This window comes from Girardinichthys multiradiatus, chromosome 23 (assembly GCF_021462225.1).
Source record: "Girardinichthys multiradiatus isolate DD_20200921_A chromosome 23, DD_fGirMul_XY1, whole genome shotgun sequence".
Lineage (NCBI taxonomy): Eukaryota > Metazoa > Chordata > Actinopteri > Cyprinodontiformes > Goodeidae > Girardinichthys > Girardinichthys multiradiatus.
Genome location: NC_061815.1, coordinates 42,245,499 through 42,268,535, shown reverse-complemented (window position 1 = coordinate 42,268,535; position 23,037 = coordinate 42,245,499). Strand labels below are relative to the sequence as shown.

The window sequence follows — 23,037 nt, the reverse complement described above, 5'->3', positions numbered from 1 at the left end:
GAACAACTGCTGTTAAAGTATCTGAAGGACATTACATGCCCTCTGCTGGCCCCCCTGAAGTTTGCTTAACGGGCAAACAGGTTGGTGCAGTCAAGTTGGGACTACACTTCATTCTGCTCCACCTCGACCACCAGGATGTATGTCAGGATCCTGTGTGTGGACTTTAGCTCAACCTTAAACACCATCAACCCAGACATCCTCCACCAGAAGTTCACCCAGCTCAAAGAGTCGGCCCCCACCTGTCAGTGGATCACCAGCTTCCTGAAGGACCAGTAGCAGGTGAGGCTGGGTTTCTAGGAACCACCCTTTCTAGGAACCTGAGATGGTCCTCACACAGACACTGCTCAGAAGAAGGCCCAGCTGAGACTGTACTTCCTGAGGCAACTCAAGGAGTACAACCTCCCACAGACGCTGCTGGTCATCTTCTACGCTATCTCTGAAGAGCCTTCACAAACTGTTTAGACTTTTACCTCCAGGTTGGTGCCACAGAGACAGTTTTTAACCCCATTGTGTTCATTGTTTTCTCTATGATGAACACAATGAACACCTTACAGCCTGAGTTGTCAGCCACTCTACTGTGAAACACTAAGCGTATTTGCACAATCGCCCTTTTTTCTATTTCTTCATAAAAAATGGCTGTACATACACATACATGTACACACTGTTCCTTTTATCTTTTATTTAGTTCCTATAAAATGTATATATTTATACTTGATGTATATATGCTGTGAGCATGTGAAAGTCATATTTCTTGTTTCTGCACACAATCTTGGCCAGTAAAGCTGATTCTGATTTTGAATAAATGGCATAAATGTAGTCTCCTCTAACTATTTGCTAAATTGTTATAGATATAATTTACCCCATTTCTTTCTGGAAATATTATGATATTGTTTATAGGCCATATTGCCTGCTTCTTCAGTCCACTCCTTTATTATCAATTCAACAATAAAGCATCTTCATTGAAATGTATGTTATATAAATAACCCTAGGTTTTCAACAATGTAACTCATCTGCCAGTTTTCAGAATGCTGTATACAAAACACAGAATCCCGCAGAGCATTTTTCCATCATCTTCTGCAACCTCTGTGCTCCTCCCAGATTTCACTCAGTGTTACTTCCAGCTGTGAGCGTGAATCTCCTGCTGTAAAATCCATGTTGGAACAGCAGTAGAGAAGATTCAGATCAAACTGCCTGCATTTTCCCCAGAACATCTAGTGTTATTAGATGTGAAAATAGCTAACAACCCTGAAACCACTGTAATACGTGCAATTTAAGTGATGAAACATCATTCAGAACCATAATCCAATCACGGGCTGGTGAAAAGTACTCTAGATAATTTATATATATATTTTTAAATGAGTTATGAATCATTTTCACAACAAGCATGCATCTCCAAGTAGACTGTAAAGGGCAGAGAAGTGAACTGTAAATCTCACATGTGGCGTGGATCAGAGAGTGTCTTTCCAATACTTGACAGCCAGCAGGTTGTCTTGTCTAATGCAGGAGCCAGATGGATGTGGTCTACCCCTCATGGCAGCTTGATATGTTGCTGAATCATAATGAAGGACTCGATAGTCAACAAATCTCTCTGTGGTTTAAAGTTACAAGGTGTCATCAAGAAGGATAAACTTGTCATGTAGGAAATAGATGAGTTTGAAATACGCAACATAGTTCTGTTGATTTTGCTCGGTACCTTTCAGTTCGTTGTTTTTGCTCAACATGAAGCACAAAGATTTAATTCATGAGATTTTACAGAAAACACTGTTTCTTTGTTTTAGAGGTAAAACACACACTTGGAATTGTTGATGCTCACCAATATAAATTCACACCATCCTGTAACATCGCTTTTAATGAGCCACTCCTCCTTAACAAGATCATCTGCTGTCTTTACATCAAATCATCACATTTGAAACGTTTTCATGTTACTGCCACAATTTTCCATGTATTATTTGTTAGATTGTTTTATGGTAGACCAACACAAAGTTGTGCATAACTGTGAATTGAAAGAAAATTTTAAACATACTTTTAACAATAAAAAGTGTAGTTTGTGGTATGCATTGGCATTCTGCCCCTTTACTCTGATACTACTGCACATAATTTAGTGCATCCATTTGCCTTCAGAAGGGAACTAATTAGTAAATTAACCTCAGTATACATGAAGCTGTTCTGTGGAGGCCTTAGAGGTTTGATAGAGAACATTAGTGAACAGCAGACAGGTCAGGGAGAAAATTGTGGAGCTAATGTAGTCTATGGCACTACTGTAAACCTACCAAGAGATCAGTGTCCACCTAAATTGACAGGACAGACAAGAAAAGGATTAATGAGAGACCCAACTAAAAGGCTCATAATAACTCTGGATGGAGGAGTTGCAGTGATTCATAACTCAGATTGCAAAATCTGTTGAGTGGACCACTATTGGTCATGCACACTGCACATCTGGCCTTTATGGAATAGTGCCGAGAACAAAGTCGGTGTTGAAACAAAGTATTGGGAAGTTTAATTCTCAGTTTATTACAAGGTGCTTTAGTCAGATGAGAAGAAATGTTAACTTTTTGGCCCATATGTGGCAGAAAATTAACCCTGTAAATGAGCATGAACACATTGTTCCCATGGTCTAAGATGATGGTGGCAGCATCATGCTGTGGGGAGGCTTTCCTTTAGCAGCAACAGGGAAGCTAGTCAGATTTGCGATAATGAGAATGTTGCTAAATAAAGGTTAATACTGGAAGAAAACCTGTAAGAAATTACATAAAAGACTTAGGACTGATGCAAGCCTTTTTGCAATGACAAGCCAAATTTCAGTCTGCAGATGTTCAAATATTACAAAATATTTGCAGCTGTAATTGAAGTGAAAGCAGTTTCTACAAAGCAATAACTCATGGGTGCCTATATACAAATGTTTGCCACTCTTTTAGGATTATTTATAATAAAAAGCAAAAACAGAAAAGTATATATTTTCCTTTCATTATCCTGTAAACTGACAATAAATTACATTGAAATTAGTGGTTGTAATGCAACACAATGTGGAGAATTTCATAGGAAATACTTTAACAGGGCACTATATGCAGTTGTCGAACAAATAGTATTTTAAATGAGAATATACTAAACAGACTGATCCATATATTCCTAATCTTTTTCTTTGCGACACCCACACACCATCATCACAGAAAGATTTGTAACAACTTGACAAGTCTCTTAATCCTCTGCTGTTTGTGACAGCACAGAAAATGTAAAACACATTTGTCCTAATCTGTTTTGTGCAATGTGTTCCAGTTGAAGCAAAATATTTTTTATTGTTTTTAACTAATAACAAATTAGTTCTCTGTAGCTACTAACAGGTTTTAACAGCATAGAGGTCTGCTTGTGTTCACAATAAATTGTGTGAGAAGTAGAAGCATTCAAGCTGACAATGACAGAAACCCTCGCCCAGTTCCTCCTCTGTGGGAAGTCATGCCACGCTGTGTGGAATGAGCTCAGACTGCTCGGAGCAAAACAATGAAACAAGTCCTCACTGATGGAAACTTGGCAGCAGGAAGAAAAAGCTGCTGCTGTATATTTCTATCAAAGCTTTACTACTGTGCAGGGTTATAACAGGCACTGCCACAAGAAATCTAACACATTAGCATAATTACTGTACCTGCACAAACAGCTCTGCTGCAGTGAGACAGATCCATGAAAACTCCAGAGGCAGGCTGGAAAACTGTGGCTTCTAGTAAGATCCCTAAACCTCACTTTAGAAAATGCTTAACATCAGTGTGTTAGCTGTGGGTTTAAGCTATGCGATTCCTCTCATTGTATTCTCTCCACAAGTTACCAGTGAGCTGCCAGTTAATCCATTTCAAACAATTAACAAAAGTATAAAGCCCTCTCTTTCACTTTGTGGGAAATTATATGTTTATTTTATATGTACCTGAACACATGGCAATTATACATTCTTACCTGTTCATAGATTACAGCTCAGCATTTGACAAAATATTACCCCATAAAATAACCAAAAGCTGAAGGAACTGGAGTTCAGCTCTACCTAATGGCCACCAGATCCTGCGCAGAAGGTCAATTTAAAATACTGCATCTCCAGTTTCACAATTCCTGGAGCATCCCAAGGTTGCGTCTTGAATCCACTTCTGTATTCCTCTTGTGCCTATGACTGCATTCAACACCATTGCGAAATTTGCTGATGACAGAGTGGGGGTAGGTCTGATATCAATCAACAATCCAATCACAAACATCACTGAAATTTCAATATGTACCATGTCACAATTACTAAGGACTGTTTGGATGAAATATCTGGTAAGCTATTGTATTTCAGGTGGCATGTATTCAAACTCTGCTTGCCAACAATATATTTGGCTACTTGAATGGACTTTCATTGTTTCACTGACTTAAGAGATTTGAAAGTACTACCCACTATTTCTGTCTTATCAGCTTATATGCAGCATATGTTCTCACACATGGAAACTGACTTACAGTTATTCTAATAAATTTTGTGAATAAATAAGCTGTGGAGAAGCCCTGGGATAATAAAAGTGAACAAGATGTACAGTATATTATTGATAGAAAGGGAGAACAGGATCCCAGCTTGCTTTTTCACAGTTGGACTGTAAGACAAAAAAAAAAACACACAAAAAAAAACAAATGAATAAATAACACGCCTCAGATCAATTTGACTAAAACTGGCTGCAGAAATCCCCTTTATCTCAGAAAAATAAATAAAGTGAGACCTGCGTTCTGTGTGCGGGGCACAAATAATTTACTCTCTGAAACATGGAGGTGTTCGGTTTAAGAGGATGATTGCTTATGCTGGATCATATTTTTCTTTCATCTTAATGAAGTGTCTTTTGGCAGACCGGTTGGCAGCCCGAGAAAACTGGGAGTGCGAGCTTGTGTGATCCCACAAAACATTTATTACATTTTTTTATTTATTTTTGTGAACATCTGTAGAGTAAACTGGAGTTAATAAGCGAATAAGAATGTTCTGGAATTAGACTTGCATGCTTTAATTCTGATTTTTGTGCATGGTTTTGCATTAAACGTTTTTATTGATACTGCTCCAAGAAAGACTAAAAAGGTTTTGGTTATTTTTTGAAAAAGAGAAGAGAAAAAGTTTGTCTAAAATGTTTCAGGCTCTTTGTCATAGTTAAAACTTAAAGTGTTTTAATTTGGAAGTTGTTTTTTATTTGTTGACACTAAAACACATACTAAAGACTAATACAAATGACAAATATAGGTATTTTAGTTTGCTCTGCTCCCATACCTCATATGTCAAGTTCCTATATCAGATATTTGATACCAATGACACACATAGCCCTGTCTTTCAGTGTTTAACCCTATTTTTCTCCTAGACATAGCTATTGACTGAGCTTTTACTGTGACTAACTGAATGTGCTCTCTTTCATACTCTAAACATGAAAACTGGCTCAGAGTTTATCTGTTTTTTCGTCCAAGATGAAACCACTAAAGGAGCTACATTCATTAACATTTACTTTCCCTTCCCATAGAAAGTACTCCTGGATCAGTGCTTCTGTGTTTTTTTTTCCTTCTCTGCTCTGTTCTCTCAAACCCCCAGTCGGTCGTGGCAGATGGCCGCTCACACTGAGCCTGGTTCTGCTGGAGGTTTCTTCCTGTCAAAAAGATGATGGTGTGTTTGTGCTTCACTGTGCGTGCAGAAATACTCACACTTGCCTGCTGCCATTCCTGACCAAGCTCTGCATTATTGCTAGCTCAATTCTTTAGTTGAATCCTCTTTAGGAGAGACTCCTAATGGTACTTGCTGTATTCTTGAGCACCTGACGCTTTCTTTACAGCACCATTCTCTTTGAAGTTCTTGATGATTTGATTAAAGGTTGTTTTGGGTGAAATCATAAGCAACATAGCAACATTATTCTTGGTTGAAGCCTTTCTTATGAAATGCAATGATGATAGTACATGTTTTCTTGGAGGTAGCCATCAAAGACAAAAAAATGGTTTTAAGCAAAAGTTGTTTTTTTAAGCAGCATTCTTCTCTTCTGTTTCCATCAGAGTTATATCAATGGCCTTGCCATAATTAACATTTTTCCTCAAGCTAAAGACAATAGAAATTATGCAAGCATGTCATTTTGTGGCAGCGATAAAACACAGCACAAATTTGTATTTTTTGGTGTGTATTTACATTAGTTTTGTTTAACTTCTATTAACGTTGTAACTAATTGCAATTAAACTAAACACTCTGATTTTGGGAAACTAGACTTGATGCAAAATGCTGCTGTAAAACTATAGCAGTGAAGTAGTAAAGACAGGTTTTTGTTATTCTCAGAACTATTAGCATCTGTATTGAAATTGGCCTAAGTTTATAGAGAGGGAACTTGAAAGTGCTGCAGGGCCCTTGTTATATTCCCATATAGGTGTTCTTATATGCTTCATGTACCATAACTGACTTAGTAGGGCAAATATATACACTTTAACAACAGAAACATTTGTTTTTGTTTTGTTTTGGCAGCTTATTCTTGACACACAATCTGGGAAGAACTTATTTCTTGTGTGGTTTGATTGGTCAGAAATTTGAAGTGGTTACTATATTTGTGTATGCTGCAGTGGTTGCGCACCATGAGGACATTCTCAGGAGATTTGCATTTAAGAAAAATGTCTTGGCCAGAAATAACCTTTTTCTTGTTTCTGCCACCTTGACAAATGCCTCTATTCTCACGACATTTGCACATGCCTTTATGTGATGTTCATAGAAACACTTTATTTGATCTTTGTGGTTTTAGATTATTTAAATGTGATCAAGAATGCGGCCATAAAGCAACCTATTACACTATTGGGCAGTTGGTCTAGTACCACATTTGTTTTTGTGGGCTATTAGACCAGTTAGTGATTAACTAAACATTGCTATAAAACAGAAATCAACATATAGACTGCTATTTGTTAATCTAAGGATTGTCTGGTTTGGTCTAATTCTTTCAGCAACAAAAAAATCTGTATCTTTTGCCTCTTAATTCAGACATACCATTTGTATTGAGGAAATATTCAGAAGTAGAATCAGAATCAGCTTTATTGCCAAGTTCGTACATACAAGAAACAAGGAATTTAACTCCGGTACACTTTGCTCTCTGGGTTTCTTTTTTGTTTTCTTGTGTTATAAGATATATTCTGCATATATCCTTATGTCCATAAATACATATATACAATATACACATATACAAAGGTGGATTTGCAACTTCAGTATGAGGTTGTTTGGTACTCTATTAAATGTTCATCAGAGAAACAGCCTGGGGGAAGAAACTGTCTCTGTGGCAACTGGTTTTAGTGAACAGTACTCTGTAGCGGCGGCCTGAAGGTAAAGCTCTGAACAGTTTATGTGCAGGGTGTGTGGGGTCTGCAGAGATTTTTCCAGCTCTTTTCCTGACCCTTGACCTGTATAAGTCCTGGATGGAGGGAAGGTCAGCCCTGATTATTCTCTCTGCAGTCCTGATTATTCGTTGCAGTCTGGACCTGTCCTGTTTGGTGGATGAACCAAACCACACTGAGATGGATGAAGACAGGACAGACTGAATGATGGCTGTGTAGAAGATGACCAGCAGCTCCTGTGGAAGATTGTCCTTCTTGAGTTGCCTCAGGAAGTACAGTCTCTGCTGGGCCTTCTTTCGAACAGTGTCTGTGTGTGAAGACCATCTCAGGTCCTCAGAGATGGTGGTTCCTAAGAACCTGAAGTGGTCCACAGCTGATACGGTGTTGTTGAGGATGGTGAGGGGGATGTATGGGGGTGGTGTTCTCTGAAAGTCCACCACCATTTCCACAGTCTTGAGTGGGTTGAGTTCCAGGTAGTTCTGACAACACCAGTGTATCAGCCGATCCACCTGCTGTCTGCATGCAGACTCATCACTGTCCTGGATCAGTCCAATGACAGTGGTGTCATCTGCAAACTTCAGGAGTTTTACGGACAAGTCCGCTGAGGTGCAGTCATTTGTGTACAGAGAGAAGAGGAGTGGGGATAGAACACACCCCTGGGGGCCACCAGTACTTATTGATCTGATTCGGGAGAAGAGGCTCCCCAGTCTCACCTGCTGCTGTCTGCCCGTCAGGAAGCTGTTGATCCACTGACAGGTGGAGGCCGGAACGTTGAGCTGGGTGAGCTTCTGGTGGAGGATGTCCGGTATGATGGTGTTGAAGGCTGAGCTGAAGTCTACAAACTGCTGTGAGCTTCTTCCTTGTCCCTGCGTAGAAGAGATATATCATTTAAAACTTAAAAAACAACAACACAGTCTTCACATCCTTCCTAAATGCTTGTCTTGCTGCCATAAACTGATATTTTACATCAGGATGACATCGAGCACACAAAGACAGCAGGCAGGCAGCTGTTGAGAGATTTATGTCTCCTTAAATGTTAAACTAACAGCTTCACTGAGCTCAGATATGTCACATGATGCCACACACAGTATGTGTTTGACTTATGGAGAATATTTCCTTCCAAAGCATATTCCCCACACCACAAGAACACCCAAATGTCTGCCACTATATATATAATATTGACTCTGCATTTCAGTATTATGTACAGTCAAGCAGAGCTTAGTTTATATAGGAGGCTGTGATGACAGTTCAGATGTGCAACGTAAAAGTAATGATGGGGAAACAGACAAGAGGAAGGTCACTGAGATAGCTGAACATGTAAAAAAAGACAGATTTCTTAAAATCATCTCATGCAGCAACTTCAAGTTCAAAATAAGCTTTATAACAAAACAGTGTATAATTTCTCTCCTGATCCTGAATTCATTCCCATCAGTGGTGGAAATTGCATCCCAGAGTTCTTTAGCTGCCCACACTTCAATATGCAAACACCACAAACTAGGCTATCTGTTTTTGTCACAAAAACTCAGTTTGCTTGTGGAAGAGAGAAAAGGGGAAGAATCAGTATGGACAATGCCTTTAACTCATCCGTCTTAATTGCATCCAACCTGCTGAAACAGCTCATTTTCTTTAGACTAGGAGGAGCTAATTCACATAAATTAGATTTGTAAAAAAAAGAACCAATTTCAAATGATTCTCAACATGTTTTAAAATCTAATAAACTTCTACCACTCCAGATAACTACTTAAAATAATAAAGCAGTGGATGATGTGCTTTGCATTTGACTTGTTCACACATTGTCAGTTCTTAGAAGTGCTTTGGTTACTTTTGGCTTTTGTCATGTTGGGGTTTAGAAACCTGAAGTGTCCATATTTGGGCAATTTGGAAGAAGATTTTGTTAATGTAGCCCTATGCTGTTTTGCAATTATGCAGGGGTCATTTCACTCTTCTTGGACAACTCTGCTTGGGACTTCTTAACATAGGCAGTGATGATTGTATTTGCAAATGAGCATTAAGCACGTATTCCTTACTTTGGTCTGCTACATGATCTGAAAAAGTTTGCTTAGGTTTAAAACATACAGCAAACTTTTATTTTCTTATCACATTTAATTGTTTAAAGTTACATGGATGCAATTAAAGGATGCAAGACAGCACAGTGACAGTCAGTACCCGATCAGACATTGGATTCTTGTCATACTGGTGACTCCTAGAAGACTTAGTATTTATGTTGTCATCTTACAGGTCTTGTCACCCTCATTGCCCCACTGGATTTCGAAGTGTCCCGGGAGTACTACCTGTCTGTGGAGGGAAGTCGTGGCAAGTCTTCCCTCAGTGACATCACAACGGTGATCATCAACGTGACGGATATGAACGACAACGCGCCGGTGTTCAAACAGGGTGTTTACAGCACTGAGATATTGGAGGATCTGACGCCTGGAAGTCTGATTATGAAAGTAAGAACTAAATGCAACAGAATCCAGCCTGGTCATGCAGGTGATACCATACAAGCAGAGAGTAATGCAAATATCTCAATATACTGCAATGCTAATATTATCGAATTGGAATTCTGAAATCAAGAAATCACTGGACAGGTTTAATTTAATAGATTTACTTAAAACATAAGAGTTTTAAGTGCCTTGTTCTAAAACACCAGTAAAATACAAGTAATAATAATTATAATGTTGAAATGTTCATTTATTTCCATAATTTAGTTTGATAAGTGAAACATTATATAGATTAATTACACACAGACTGATGTTTTCAAACCTTTTTGTTTGTAAATTATGATGATTTTCTACTTACAGCTAATGAAAACTATAGAATACTTCACACCAATAAAAACATTTTTAATACAAAAATGTGGTCTTAATGAAAGGTATGTTTAATTGTTTTCATTAAGACCCATTATACCCCTAATATTTAAAATAAATTACTTTTAATCTGACAAACGAGCCTTATTGGAACACATATTCCAATTTACTAAACATGACTGTATGTACTGGTATGTGGTAACATAGAAGAGAACTGTTATTTGTCTCACCACAAATTTTTTACAGGCTTTCTGCATGTTTCCATATGTTCAATTAAGGACATTTGTTGACCTTGATCATTTAAATTTGGTATGTATTATTTATCATTTACATTTAAATTGTAGGACCTACATGAACAATAAGTAAGGCTATAGTTTTATGAATTTTATTTATTTATACCTCGGTGTTCACCTGGACAACAGACTAGAGTGGAGATGCAACTGTTCAGCCATCTACAAGAAGGGACAGAGCAGACTGTACTTCTTGAGGAAGTTTAGGTCTTTCAGTGTTTGCAGCAAGATCCCGCAGATATTCTGTAAGTCTGTTGTGGAGTGTGTAATCTCTTCTGCCATCAAGGGGTAGCAGCATCAGAGCCAGGGATTTGGAAAAAGCTCAACAAGCTGATAAAGAAGGCTGGCTCTGTTCTGGGGACTCCTCTGGAACCTCTGGAGATCATTGTGCAAAGAAAGATTCTTCATAAAATGAAGAACATTATGGAGAACGCTGAGCATCTTCTTCATGAGACTGTCCCACAACAACAGAGTGTCTTCAGTCAGATGCTTCTTCAGATATGCTGTAAGACGGAGCGCTACAGGAGATCCTTCCTGCCAACAGCCATCAGCATCTACAACGGCCCTTTGAAGAAACCTTCATAATGATCTACAACAACATTTAATTTCCCTTTGGGATTAATAAAGTATTTTTCAATTGAATTGGATTGAATTAAGTTACTCAACTAATTGAGCAAGGGAAATATAAATACTTTAACTTAAGTTGTTATTTTTCAACCCTAGCTCACAAGTGTAGTGCTTTTACATCTAGGCTACCTAACGTAATGCCTTCTTCATGGAGATTATTATAGGCCAACCACTGAAATCACTGTTTTGAAGAAAAAATGTATAAGATTTGCATTTTTGCATGGATAATGTGATAAGAAATATTTTATTGTTATTGTCTAAATACACAATAAACCAGTTTCAACAGAACTGGCTAAAAGTAAAACAAAATAAGTGGAAGCTGCAAGATGCAGTAAATAGACGTACAAAGACCTCGTATGGAAATATGGAGGTCTTTGAAGCTCGTATGGAAATATTTTAGACTTGTTAAGGCCTAAAATTATTTCAGTTTCAGTTTATTTATTTATATAGTGCCAATTCACAACATTATTGTCTCGAGGCACTTCACAACAGTCAGGTACACACATTCTAATTAATCCTAACCATTGAACAGTGCAGTCAGATTCAGTTATTTATTCAAATTGGATAAAAAGTTTTTCTATCTAAGGAAACCCAGCAGATTCCATCCAGTCAGTGACTTGCAACATTCACTCCTCCTGAATGAGCATGTAGAGACAGTGGACAGTAACTGACGTTGACTTTGCAGCAATCCCTCATACTGAGCATGCATGTAGTGACAGTGGAGAGGAAAAACTCCCTTTTAACAGGAAGAAACCTCCAGCAGAACCAGGCTCAGTGTGAGCGGCCATCTGCCACGACCGACTGGGGGTTTGAGAGAACAGAGCAGAGACACAAAGAGAACAAAGAAGCACTGATCCAGGATTACTTTCTATGGGAAGGAAAAGTAAATGTTAATGGATGTAGCTCCTTTAGTCATTTCACCTAGAAAGAAAGAACAGATAAACTCTGAGCCAGTTTTCAAGGTTAGAGTCTGAAAGAGAGCACATAGAGTTAGTCACAGTAAAAGCTCAGTCAATTGCCATGTCTAGGAGAGAGAAAGGGTTAAACACTAAAAGACAGGGCTATGTGGATCATTGGTAGAGGGTGAGCATTAAGTTGTTGCCAGCAGAAGCTTGGACGATGCCCCTCTCCAGAAAGGTGTCACCTGTAGACACAGAGTCAGGCCAGGTGTAGCTTCTAGGAAGAGAAAAGAGGGAGAACAAAGTTAAAAGCTGAAATAACAGCAAATAATACAAAATTGGAGAGTAGTGTGAGAATGTAGCGAAGAGGGTGAAAGTGATCATTATGTCCTCCAGCAGCCTAAGCCTATAGCAGCATAACTGCAGAGATAGCTCAGGATAACTTATCCCTCTCTAACTATAAGCTTTATCAAAAAGGAAAGTTTTAAGCCTAGCCTTAAAACTAAACAGTTTGTCCATCTAGAGCCCACTGATGGACATTTTTATACTAAAAACCACAAGGATTTGGATACCTCTCTCTGTCAGGCAGATTATAACCATTGGAAAAGAGAGGGGTCATACAGGTAGCAGAAATGGAGGGTGTGTTTGCACCTCAACCATAACTGAGCCGGTTTAGGCTAGACCTGACTCCCCCTTACTCCATCCAACAGGGAGGGCAGAAGACGGAGGTAAAAAATAAGGAAGATAGTTCAGGATAACCTAAGCCACTCTAACTATAAGCTTTATCAAAAAGGAAGGTTTTAAGCCTAGCCTTAAAAGTAGACAGGGTGTCTCCCTTACAGACTAAAGCTGGGAGCTGGTTCCACAGGAGAGGAGCCTGATAACTAAAGGATTTACCTCCCATTCTACTTCTAGAGACTCTAGGAACCACCAGTAAACTTGCAGTCTGAGAATGAAGTGCTCTGTTAGGAACGTATGGAACAATCATATCTCTGATGTATGATGGAGCTAGATCATTAAGGGCTTTATATGTGAGGAGGAGAATTTTAAATTCTATTCTGGATTTAACAGGGAGCCAATGAAGGGAAGCTAAAATAGGAGAAATATGATCTCTTTTTAATTTTCATCAGAACTCTTGCTGCAGCATTTTGAATCAGCTTAAAGCTTTTAACTGCATTTTGTGGACATCCTGATAGTAAAGAATTACAATAGTCCAGCCTTGAAGTAACAAATGCATGGACTAGATTTTTAGCTCCTGGATAGGATATTTCTAATTTTGGCAATGTTCCGGAGGTGAAAGAAGGAAATCCTAGAAACCTGTTTAATATGTGATTTACATGACATGTCCTGGTCAAAAATAACACCAAGGTTTTTTACTTTATTATCGGAAGTCAATTTAATGCCATCCTGGTTAAGTGATTGACTAAGCAGTTTCTTTTTTAAAGACTCTGGTCCAAAGACGACAACTTCTGTCTTATCTGACTTTAGAAGCAGAAAATGTAAAGTCATCCAAGTTGTTATGTCTTCAAGACATGCTTGTAGTCTGTCTAACTGGTTGGGCTCACCAGGATTTATGGATAAGTAAAGCTGAGTATCATCAGTGTAACAGTGAAAATTTATCCCATGCTGCCTAATAATTTGACCTATTGGAAGCATATATATAGTATAGAGAATTGGCCCAAGTACTGAACCCTGTGGTACTCCACAATTAGCCCTGGAGTTTAAAGATGATTTATCATTTACATGAATGAACTGGAATCTGTTAGATAAATAAGATTTAAATCAGCCTAGCGCTGTTCCCCTGATCCCTGAATTCAGATTTTTAGATTTAAGACTTTTTAACACCATGCAGAAAACTAGGCAGTAAAAGCACAATGTACTGTTACTGAAGCAAATATTAGATTTATTACATAATTTATGACACGTACAGATGATTGCGAACCAAATAAAAACATATCTAAAATGTAGATTGGAATCTTTAAAATTTCTGAAAATACACATAAATGTACAAACAAGTCAGTGAGTATAAGAAAAAAGTGATCAGCTAATATTTAATTCCAGTGCAAGCAAATGTAATGATGGACACACAAACACACACACACACAGTAACAGCATTCAGGTGAGAATGGTGCACCAGATAACATGGCAATAACACAACACAGCGACTCATTGGTTACAAGGCTGTCATCTTAGAAGAATTAGAACAGAAAATGCATTAAACAAAAGCTTGCATCCAGTCTAAGTTTTAACAAGAAAGCATTGGCTAAAAATGTTTAAAAGTTGCATGAAATTACGAAATATCACAAAAAGACGTCCGTCACAATTTGAAACTTTGCAAAAAAGTAATAAGAAGGTATTGACTTGTAGAAATAAAACTGAGTCCATGATGTGCACCTTACACTGATTTTTCTCGTGTGCATGTAAATGTTTTCAGCTGTGAGACAAAATTAGAAATCGACAAAATTGTAAAAGTTATGCTTTGGATGTGCAGAAAACAAGTAAGACAAAACAGGTCATAGTGATAGATGTTAGTCTTTTCCTGTTTTAATTTCCTTCAGACCAGGAGAAAAAATTGTGGATTAATATTAATATATTTATTTACTCAAACAAATCTAAACAGCAAGTTGGATTATGTATTTAGTCTCAATCTGTTTAGATAAACATCATAGTTGGTTCATACATTTTATGCACTGATAATTTGTTGGATGCAGTTGTTCAAACTCAGTTGACTTTTTTTAAATGTCTCATTATAACATAAAAAAAAAAAAATATTGTATTTGCTTCCTCAGTCATGTTTCCATCACTTCTTTTATCTTTACCTTCCCACCAGGTAACAGCCACAGACCTGGATGGCCCGAACAATAATCTACTCCGGTACTCAATCGTAAGTGGAGATCTGCAGCAGCAGTTCTTCATCCACCCTCGCAGTGGCGAAATTTCTATCAGCACAGCACTGGACAGAGAGGAGGTGAGTTTGTCTTGAATCAAATAAAACACCAACAAATGAGATAAAAATCCTAGCTTAAAAAGCATTTTATTAAACCCTGATTCCTCCTTTGCAGATCCCTCATTACTCTCTGACGGTGCAGGCAGCTGATGAGGGCAGCCCCCCTCTGTCATCAGCAGTCCTCGTCACCATTACTGTTGTGGATGTCAACGACAACCCACCTGTCTTCTCTCAGGTCAACCACAATCTAGTGCTGCAGGTATGACAATCTGAATGTTTCACATTAAATTTCTGCTTTGCTACAGACACACAGCAAACATTCAGTCGTTTACTGTGGGACATGGCTTTTTTGATGTTTATCCAGCTAACTGCTGCATCCTGAAAGATGTGTCCGCCTAGATACTCCATCGTCTACTGTATGTCATGGTAATCCTCATGCTTTAAGATAATCAGTTTCCAATTTTTTTTTTGTGTCATTTTTGGCGTGGGCCACCACATGCTACCGTACATTTTGTTCAGATGATGCATCCAGTTTGCTGCAGGCATGAAAGGACAAGTTCAGCCTACGCTTTGCATTCAGCGCTGCTCTGCAAAAGTTTTTTTGTTTTATTTTGTTGCAAGAAGTTCTCCAGTGCAGCACAGAAGTTTAAGGACTTGAAAGAGAAACAAATAGTGAATGCATATTAGGATGATACAAATCTTCTTAATTTATTAAGTCATGAGTTTTAGTTGTACCTTTTGCAGGCCTGAATAGGAAAAAGTTTTTTTTTTATATATACTTTACATTAATTTGACCTCTGCAGGATACCATGTGCAAGTCTAGACAGTTTTTGCTTCTGTGTTTTGATTCGTTACAGCTGCTGTTTTGTGCCCAGAGACCATCCACGCCTGTAGTTAAAAAAAAGAAAAATGACTGCTCACCCTGCGGCACATACAAAGCACTGCTTCGACAAACTGTCAACAACCGACACGTCAGGAGACAAATAAAACATTCAAGCCAGAACACACAGGAATAACTCGCCGCCTCCTACAAATAACCACCGGTGTCCTGAAGAGAGACGGTTGCATTCATGTGTGATATTTGACGACTAGGTGTAAAAACAGGCACAGTGTGACTATGAGGATAAGCATACAATGCAGCTCTTCTTACTAAAAGCTTGCTGAATTCTCCATTCACCCTGTTTACCTAGAGAAAAGGGAGCAGAAGGTATTCCCAGAAAGCTGCCCAAAAAAGCCTTATATGGCTGTAAATCTCCACCTGATCTTCGCCTGACAGTCTTACATGGAGATATTATGACTAGATATAATCAAATGGAATTAGAAATCACGAATTTATTTTGTTAATCTGGCTCTGCACATCTGTTTTGTTTACTTCAAGAGTTGGAATTCATCCTTACTGTATTGATCATTAAAAACAAGACTTCAGGGTGCGGCTCGTGGCATAGCAGTAGAGCATACAACTCATGTAGGGAGGCTTCGGTCCTTGACGCAGATGTCTTGACCCGGCAAGACCTTTCCTCCATGTCTTCTACCTCGCCTCACCCCATTTCAAGACTGTGCATTTTGAAATAAAGGCCACTAGTCCCGCAAAAAATAGTTTAAAGGGAAAACCAGAGATTTGTTTCTGAACATTGGAGACAAAAAGCAGAGGGGACAGCCATCATGATTGTGGCTATGTTCCACTCTTTCACTTTAAAACCTCTCATTACACAGGCATGTCTGCTGAGGTGGAAAAGCTTTTAACAGGCAATAACTTACACTTTAGCTCCTGAGAAAGCCTGTATTTCAGAATGTTTTAGGTGTCCACGTGACTGTGTTTGTTTATGAATATGCTCCTGGCTACCTGTGAAAGAAATTCAGCCACACTGGTTGTTGCTTACTTACGGTGTTTTTTCTGCCAGCTCTCCATCACTCTGACTGCTGCAGACTGGGCAGCTTTGTAAAATCCAGTCACAGTTTAACTTGGTTATGTGACCAAACTTTGCCAAACTTTGTGTGGCGATGAATCCAAACTCTTTGAAATGGTCCCACATCTGCTAAAATCACCACAGCCAGCTCTGCCTGATGAAGGAGCTCTGATTGCAGTGAGCAGATGGATACAGCTGTAGACGGTCAGAGGAGGTGTTAATTTTTACAGATAGGTGCTGCAGGTCGACAGCAACCTGGGTTTCTTCTTTGACAGTTAATCACAGTTTTTTGTTTGACTACTTGTCACCCTTAGATGTCTGCTTTTACGAGAGGCACATCTGTTGTGGTGAAGTGAAGCTGCCACATTTGACAGGAGTTGAGTTTGAAGTCTTCACTAAAACCAACGGATTAACAAGTTATTCATTCGGTTCCCAGAACCTCCACAAAGGAAGCTGTGGCAGATATAAATCAGGATAAATTCTACATCACTGTGAAAAATCATCTTTGCTGAGCAGTGACACTTGAAGACTTTAAATTGTTCTGCTCAGTACCATTTGCAGTTTTTGCACATCCAGCTAGGTGGGGTACTGGACTAAGGTTTACTAAACCCAATTGAAGTTACGTATTTTTTACCGGAACCACATTCTCTCTATTAGTGTGCATTCCTTATTTTAAGTACTTTCCTAGAGAATAACCTTTGCAGAGAAACTTTGTGTCCAATTACAGTCTGTCTTTAACTTCAGTTGAGCCTTGGGGTTTTGGATGAATTTTACATTTTTTACTTTAAGTCCTTAATGAAATGTCCTGAGGTGAAAATGTAGGCAATAATAAAAGCTGTTGAATTTTCTGAATGCTAAAGAAAAGGAGTTCCAGTGAGAGGAGAGAATGAAAGATTTCATTCCCATAAATACAGTTTCAATATTCATTTTCCTTTCTTTTTCTGTTTTATTTTAAACCAATTTATTTGAACATTTTAATACTATAGATCATATAGTAATATGCTGATTGTATTGTGATAACCATGCTGAGCAGCATTTTGAAACTTCAAGTAAGTATTTGGACACAATTAGCACTTCACATAGTAGTGTTATGGGGACTTCAGCGTAGTTCACCTCTAACTTTTGAAATAACTCTATAAATCATATTTTTTATATTTAGGGGGCTGCACGGTGGCGCCATTGGTAGCACTGTTGCCTTGCAGTAAGAAGGTCCTGGGTTTGACTCCTGGCCGGGGGTCTTTGTGCATTGAGTTTGCATGTCCTCCCGGTGCATGCATGAGTTCTCTCCAGTTACTCCGACTTCCTCCCGCAGCCCAAAAACATGACTGTTAGGTTTGCTCTCTCAATTACCCTTAGGTGTGAATGGGTGTGTGCATGGTTGTTTATCCTATGTGTTTCTGTGTTGTCCTCCGATGGGCTGGGGACCTATCCAGGGCGTACCCCAACTCTCGCCCATAGATTGCTGGAGATAGGCAGCAGCTCCTCTGCGACCCTGTACAGAAGAAGTGGGTATAGAAAATGGATGGATAGACATTTGTCAGATTAACAAAGTACAACTTCACATTTAACTTTTAAACTGTAACTCTTTAGAAGATGCAATTTATAAACTGATTTGTTTTTATTCAGAATTGGAGAAGCTGTAAGAGAGGACACATTTTGACAGGAACTGTTCCTGAGAACCTGTTGGAATGTGTTTGGCAGTGTCTGTGCCTCTCTCCTGATGGCAGGGTCATGACCAGTGTGTTGCAGAGATAGCAGGGTTGAGAGGGGATCTTCGACATTTTCTTTCTGCGACACTGTCTGCAGATTTCCTAGATGTCACTAATGTTGATCCATCGGGACCTGAAGCATCTGGCTTCACCTCAGTGTATGCTTGAACATGGCCCCCTGGAGTCCCCAATGAGGTGTTTGATGTAGTGTTGTCCTCTTGTACACCATGAGAGGGCTCTAACTATTCAATTTAGAAGGACTCATCATATCTGAAACTCAGCAAATGATGGTGGTGTTGTCTGCAAGTTTTACAGCAAGGGCCTTTACACTCATCCCTGGGGGTATCATTATTAATGTGCTGTCTGTGTTCCTCTGTCCTAAATAGATCCTACTGCATTTTATGTGGATTTGATTTGTCTTTAAGCAAACTGTACCATGTGGGCTCATACAGGTAACAAAATATGTTTCTCTGCTGCTTAATAAAACCTCAGATATAGGGAGGGAGGCAAGGCTTACAGAGTCACAACTGCTCAACGCAGTTTATTCTTAAATTAATTAGGTTTTTGTGTCAACATGTTGTCACTGTGGAGCAGCGATGTTAACTCCTGTGTTCACCTAAGGTTGGAGTGCAAGTCCTTTAACACATTCAACATCACTCCATCACAGTCTGTTGAAAATGAAAAAAAAGTTGAAAAAAAGCTTAATTAAAACTAAAATCTTCTGCAGGAGGGCGAGTCCTTTAACACATTCAACATCACTCCATCACAGTCTGTTGAAAATGAAAAAAAAGTTGAAAAAAAGCTTAATTAAAACTAAAATCTTCTGCAGGAGGGCAAGTCCTTTAACACATTCAACATCACTCCATCACAGTCTGTTGAAAATGAAAAAAAAGTTGAAAAAAAGCTTAATTAAAACTAAAATCTTCTGCAGGAGGGCGAGTCCTTTAACACATTCAACATCACTCCATCACAGTCTGTTGAAAATGAAAACAAGGTTGAAAAAAAGCTTAATTAAAACTAAAATCTTCTGCAGGAGGGCGAGTCCTTTGGCAGCAGCATCCTCCAGCTTGTTGTGACGGATAGAGACACTCCAAAGAACGGCCCGCCTTTCTCCTTTCACATCATCAGTGGCAACAATGACCGGCATTTCCATGTTGACCAGGGCGGTCTGGTGTCACTTTCTGCACCTCTCAGGAAGAAGAACAAGCCCTACCATCAGCTAAAGATCCAGGTAATAAAGGCCTTCCGTACATCTGTTTTTACTCCAATACTTGACTTTACACTTCTGTCTATTGCCTTCCTGTTTGCAGTATTTTTACCCAGTGGACTGGAAACAAATAAACTGTCATTTATTTTAAATTGTTCATGTCACTTCTGACATTCAAATCTCTGTTTTCACTCCATGAGTGACACTACAAAAAAAAGATAAATTGTAATCCTGCTGTTAAAACCTGCTTGGTTTCCCTCAGTGCCTCAGCTGCTGTCAGAAAGTTTGAAATTTGCTCTGGAAAATCTTAGGAGAAAATAACAGATTCAGACTCACAGTCAGCTACAAATCAGATGGTGGATGTCTCCTATCTGTATCTAGTGATCTGACTTAATTTGTGTTCCTTTAATCAGAGATGGAAACATGGCAAATTTATATTTATTTATATTTATTTCTGTTCATTCTGGTGATTTTAGCTTACAGCAAATGAAAACCCAGTACTTAGCTTCACAAAACAGCTAGAATATTAGATTAGACTAATTAAAAGTCCTTATTTTAGCTTTAATACAGAAATGTTGACCATCTGGAAGGTATGTTCATGTACTTTACAGTATACAGTATATGCACACTGTATATGGTCGGAGCTCCTTTTGCATGAATTACTGCATCAGTACGGCATGTCATAGAGGCAGTCAGCCTGTGGCTCTGCTGAGGTGTAATGAAGCCCAAGTTGCTTTGATAGTACCCATATGCTTGTCTGCATTGGTGGCTCTTTTCTTTTTCTTGACAATACTCCGCAGTTTCTCTATGGGGTTAAGACCAGACCAGTTTGACAGTGTTTTCCAGTAGTCCTGTGATTTTCATCCTTGCCAAAGTAAGTGGCTTCTGTCATTGTCCCTAATGCAGGACTGGCATAGTAAGGAATGCAATAGATGTAGCCCATGTCCTGGCATATCTTTGCATGTGGTGGCTCTTGGAGCACTGACTCCAGCTGCAGCTCATGCGTTGTGAATCTCCCCCAAAATCCTATAAGGCGTTTGCTTCACAATGATTTCAGGGTTGTGGTTATCCTCATTGCTGTTTCTTCATCTTTTTTCTAACACTTTCTTTTCCTTGCACTCATTTATACATTTTATAAGATTGGCTAAAGTAGTCTGTGAACAGCCACGTTATATAGTAACGATCTTTACGGGTTTTCTGGTTTCTGGTCAACTGTTAAGTCAGCAGTCTTCCCCATGAGTTTTGAACATTTTAAATGTATCTCTCTTTATATAATGAATCTATTTAAAATGAGTTTCACTTTCTAACTGAACTACTAAAATACATTGACTTCTGACATTGTAATTTATTCTTAGGCACATGTATTTTCAGGTACCTTAACACTTTCAAATTCAGCACTTTCATGCTAGATTTTAGTCTTTAGAGATTCATCATTGAAAAGAAAGAAAGATTATTCAACAAAATCAACTTAGAGGGAAAGAAACTCATCAAACATCATTAAAAGTGTCAAACCCCTTTTTAAAAGTATTTAAACACTATTTAAACAGTCTTGTGAATGGGTTTCCCACTGAATATTTTGTGTTTTTCTTCAGGTAACTGACAGCGGTCACCCTCCACTGTCTTCTATCTGTGTGCTCAACATCAACGTCACTGAGCAGAGCAAGTATCCTCCCACTGTCGTCCCCCTGGAGGTTTTCATTACTACCGCCGGAGGGCTGTTCGCGAACCGGGTTATCGGCAGACTCCACGCGTCAGACCAAGACCCTCAGGATGTCTTGACCTACAAGCTGGTTCCACAAAAGCCAGAAGCGAACAGGTTCTCTGTGGACCTGACGGATGGTAAAATCTGGGCAGATGATAACCTGGAGTTGGGCTCGTATACGCTGAACATCAGTGTGAGCGACGGGAAGTTCACTGTCTGGACAGAGGTTAAAGTTCATATGTGGGCAGCCAGTCAGAGAGCTCTGGACTCTGGTCTGACTCTGCAGCTGGTTGGAATGTCACCTGAGGAGTTCCTCGGAGATCACTGGAGAGGCCTCCAGCGCAAAATGGCAGAGTCTCTCAGCCTACCTAAACAGGAACTTTATCTGGCCAGTCTGCAGCAGCGCCCTGACACCAAGGCACTCGAGGTCCTGCTGGTCCGGAGGTCTGAGGAAGGACTCATCCAGTCTCTGTCAGCTAGCAAATTGCAAGGTGAGATGTCAGCAGAATCACTTTTTTATAAACGCTGTGATCACAACAGTGCATCCAGTCTGAATGTGAATACTTCGATACAGGTATTATAGCAGATATGGAGGACGCTCTGGTCTTCCGAATTTCCAAGGTGAGCCATGATGGATGTGTGGGAGCCAGCTGTCCGCCACGAGGCTGCAGGAATGCCGTGCTGCTGTCAGGAGCGAGACTGAGCCATTTCACCACAGCTAGAGCTGGTTACATCACACCACAGCACACCTGGGAGAGCGTCTGCTCCTGTAACGGTACTTCAGTCTGTCTCAGTGTCAGTGTGTATCTGAGCTTCAGAGAGCCAGCGATCAGAGTGTGTACTTATGAAAGATTGGCTTCTGTCGCTCTGAAGATCTGAGCCTGCTGCCTCAGAGTTCACACAAACATTTACAGTTGTTCCAGTTCAAAACAGCAGATTCACATAAGGCGACTGTGGCTCAGTAGGAAGAGTAGTCATCTTGCAATCAGAATGTTGTGGCCATATGTTGATGTGCACTTAACCTCAAGTTGCCTACTGATCGGTGTATGAATGTGTGAGCGTTAGTGAGTGCAATTGGGTGAATGTGGCTCTAGTGTTAAGCGCTTTGAGTGGTCTGTATGACTGGCTATATAAGTTCAGACCATTTACCAGAACAGAATGAGCTCCAGCAATCTAATTACAACTCTGTAAATACTCACAAAGAGAGTATAGAGAGTCCTTGGAGTCATCCAAATGTGGCGGTGAAAATGAAACTGAGAAAAATAAGAGGGAGACAGTTTTATCTTACTTTCAAAATTGTGTCCACAAAACTTAAATAGTGTTTATGTTAAAATGTAATCAAAAGAACAAATTCAATCATATCACTAGTAACTGTGGATATTTGTTCTTTTAAGGGGTGACTGTGAGGACAATGGTAGGGGTTCGTCCTGTAACCAGTGGGTCGCAAGTTCAAAACCCCTGCTCTGTCTGTCTCAGTTGTTGTGTCCTTGGGCAAGACACTTCACCCACCTTGCCTGCTGATGGTGGTCAGAAGGCCCTGTGGCGTCGATTGTATGGCAGCCTCACTTCTGTCAGTCTGTCCCAGGGCAGTTGTGGCTATAATGCAGCTCACCACT

The 23,037-nt window shown here is 39.4% G+C and overlaps 1 protein-coding gene across 1 annotated transcript in view; it reads left to right on the top strand.

The window, feature by feature from the left end:
- The window catches only part of fat2 (FAT atypical cadherin 2), a 138,786-nt gene that overhangs the window by 70,748 nt on the left and 45,001 nt on the right, over positions 1-23,037 (top strand). Inside the window, exons 17-22 of the mRNA XM_047353683.1 lie at positions 9,565-9,776; positions 14,780-14,917; positions 15,012-15,155; positions 19,546-19,743; positions 21,312-21,912; positions 21,996-22,196. Coding sequence (XP_047209639.1) covers positions 9,565-9,776; positions 14,780-14,917; positions 15,012-15,155; positions 19,546-19,743; positions 21,312-21,912; positions 21,996-22,196 — 1,494 coding nt within the window. The remainder of the gene's footprint in view (positions 1-9,564; positions 9,777-14,779; positions 14,918-15,011; positions 15,156-19,545; positions 19,744-21,311; positions 21,913-21,995; positions 22,197-23,037) is intronic.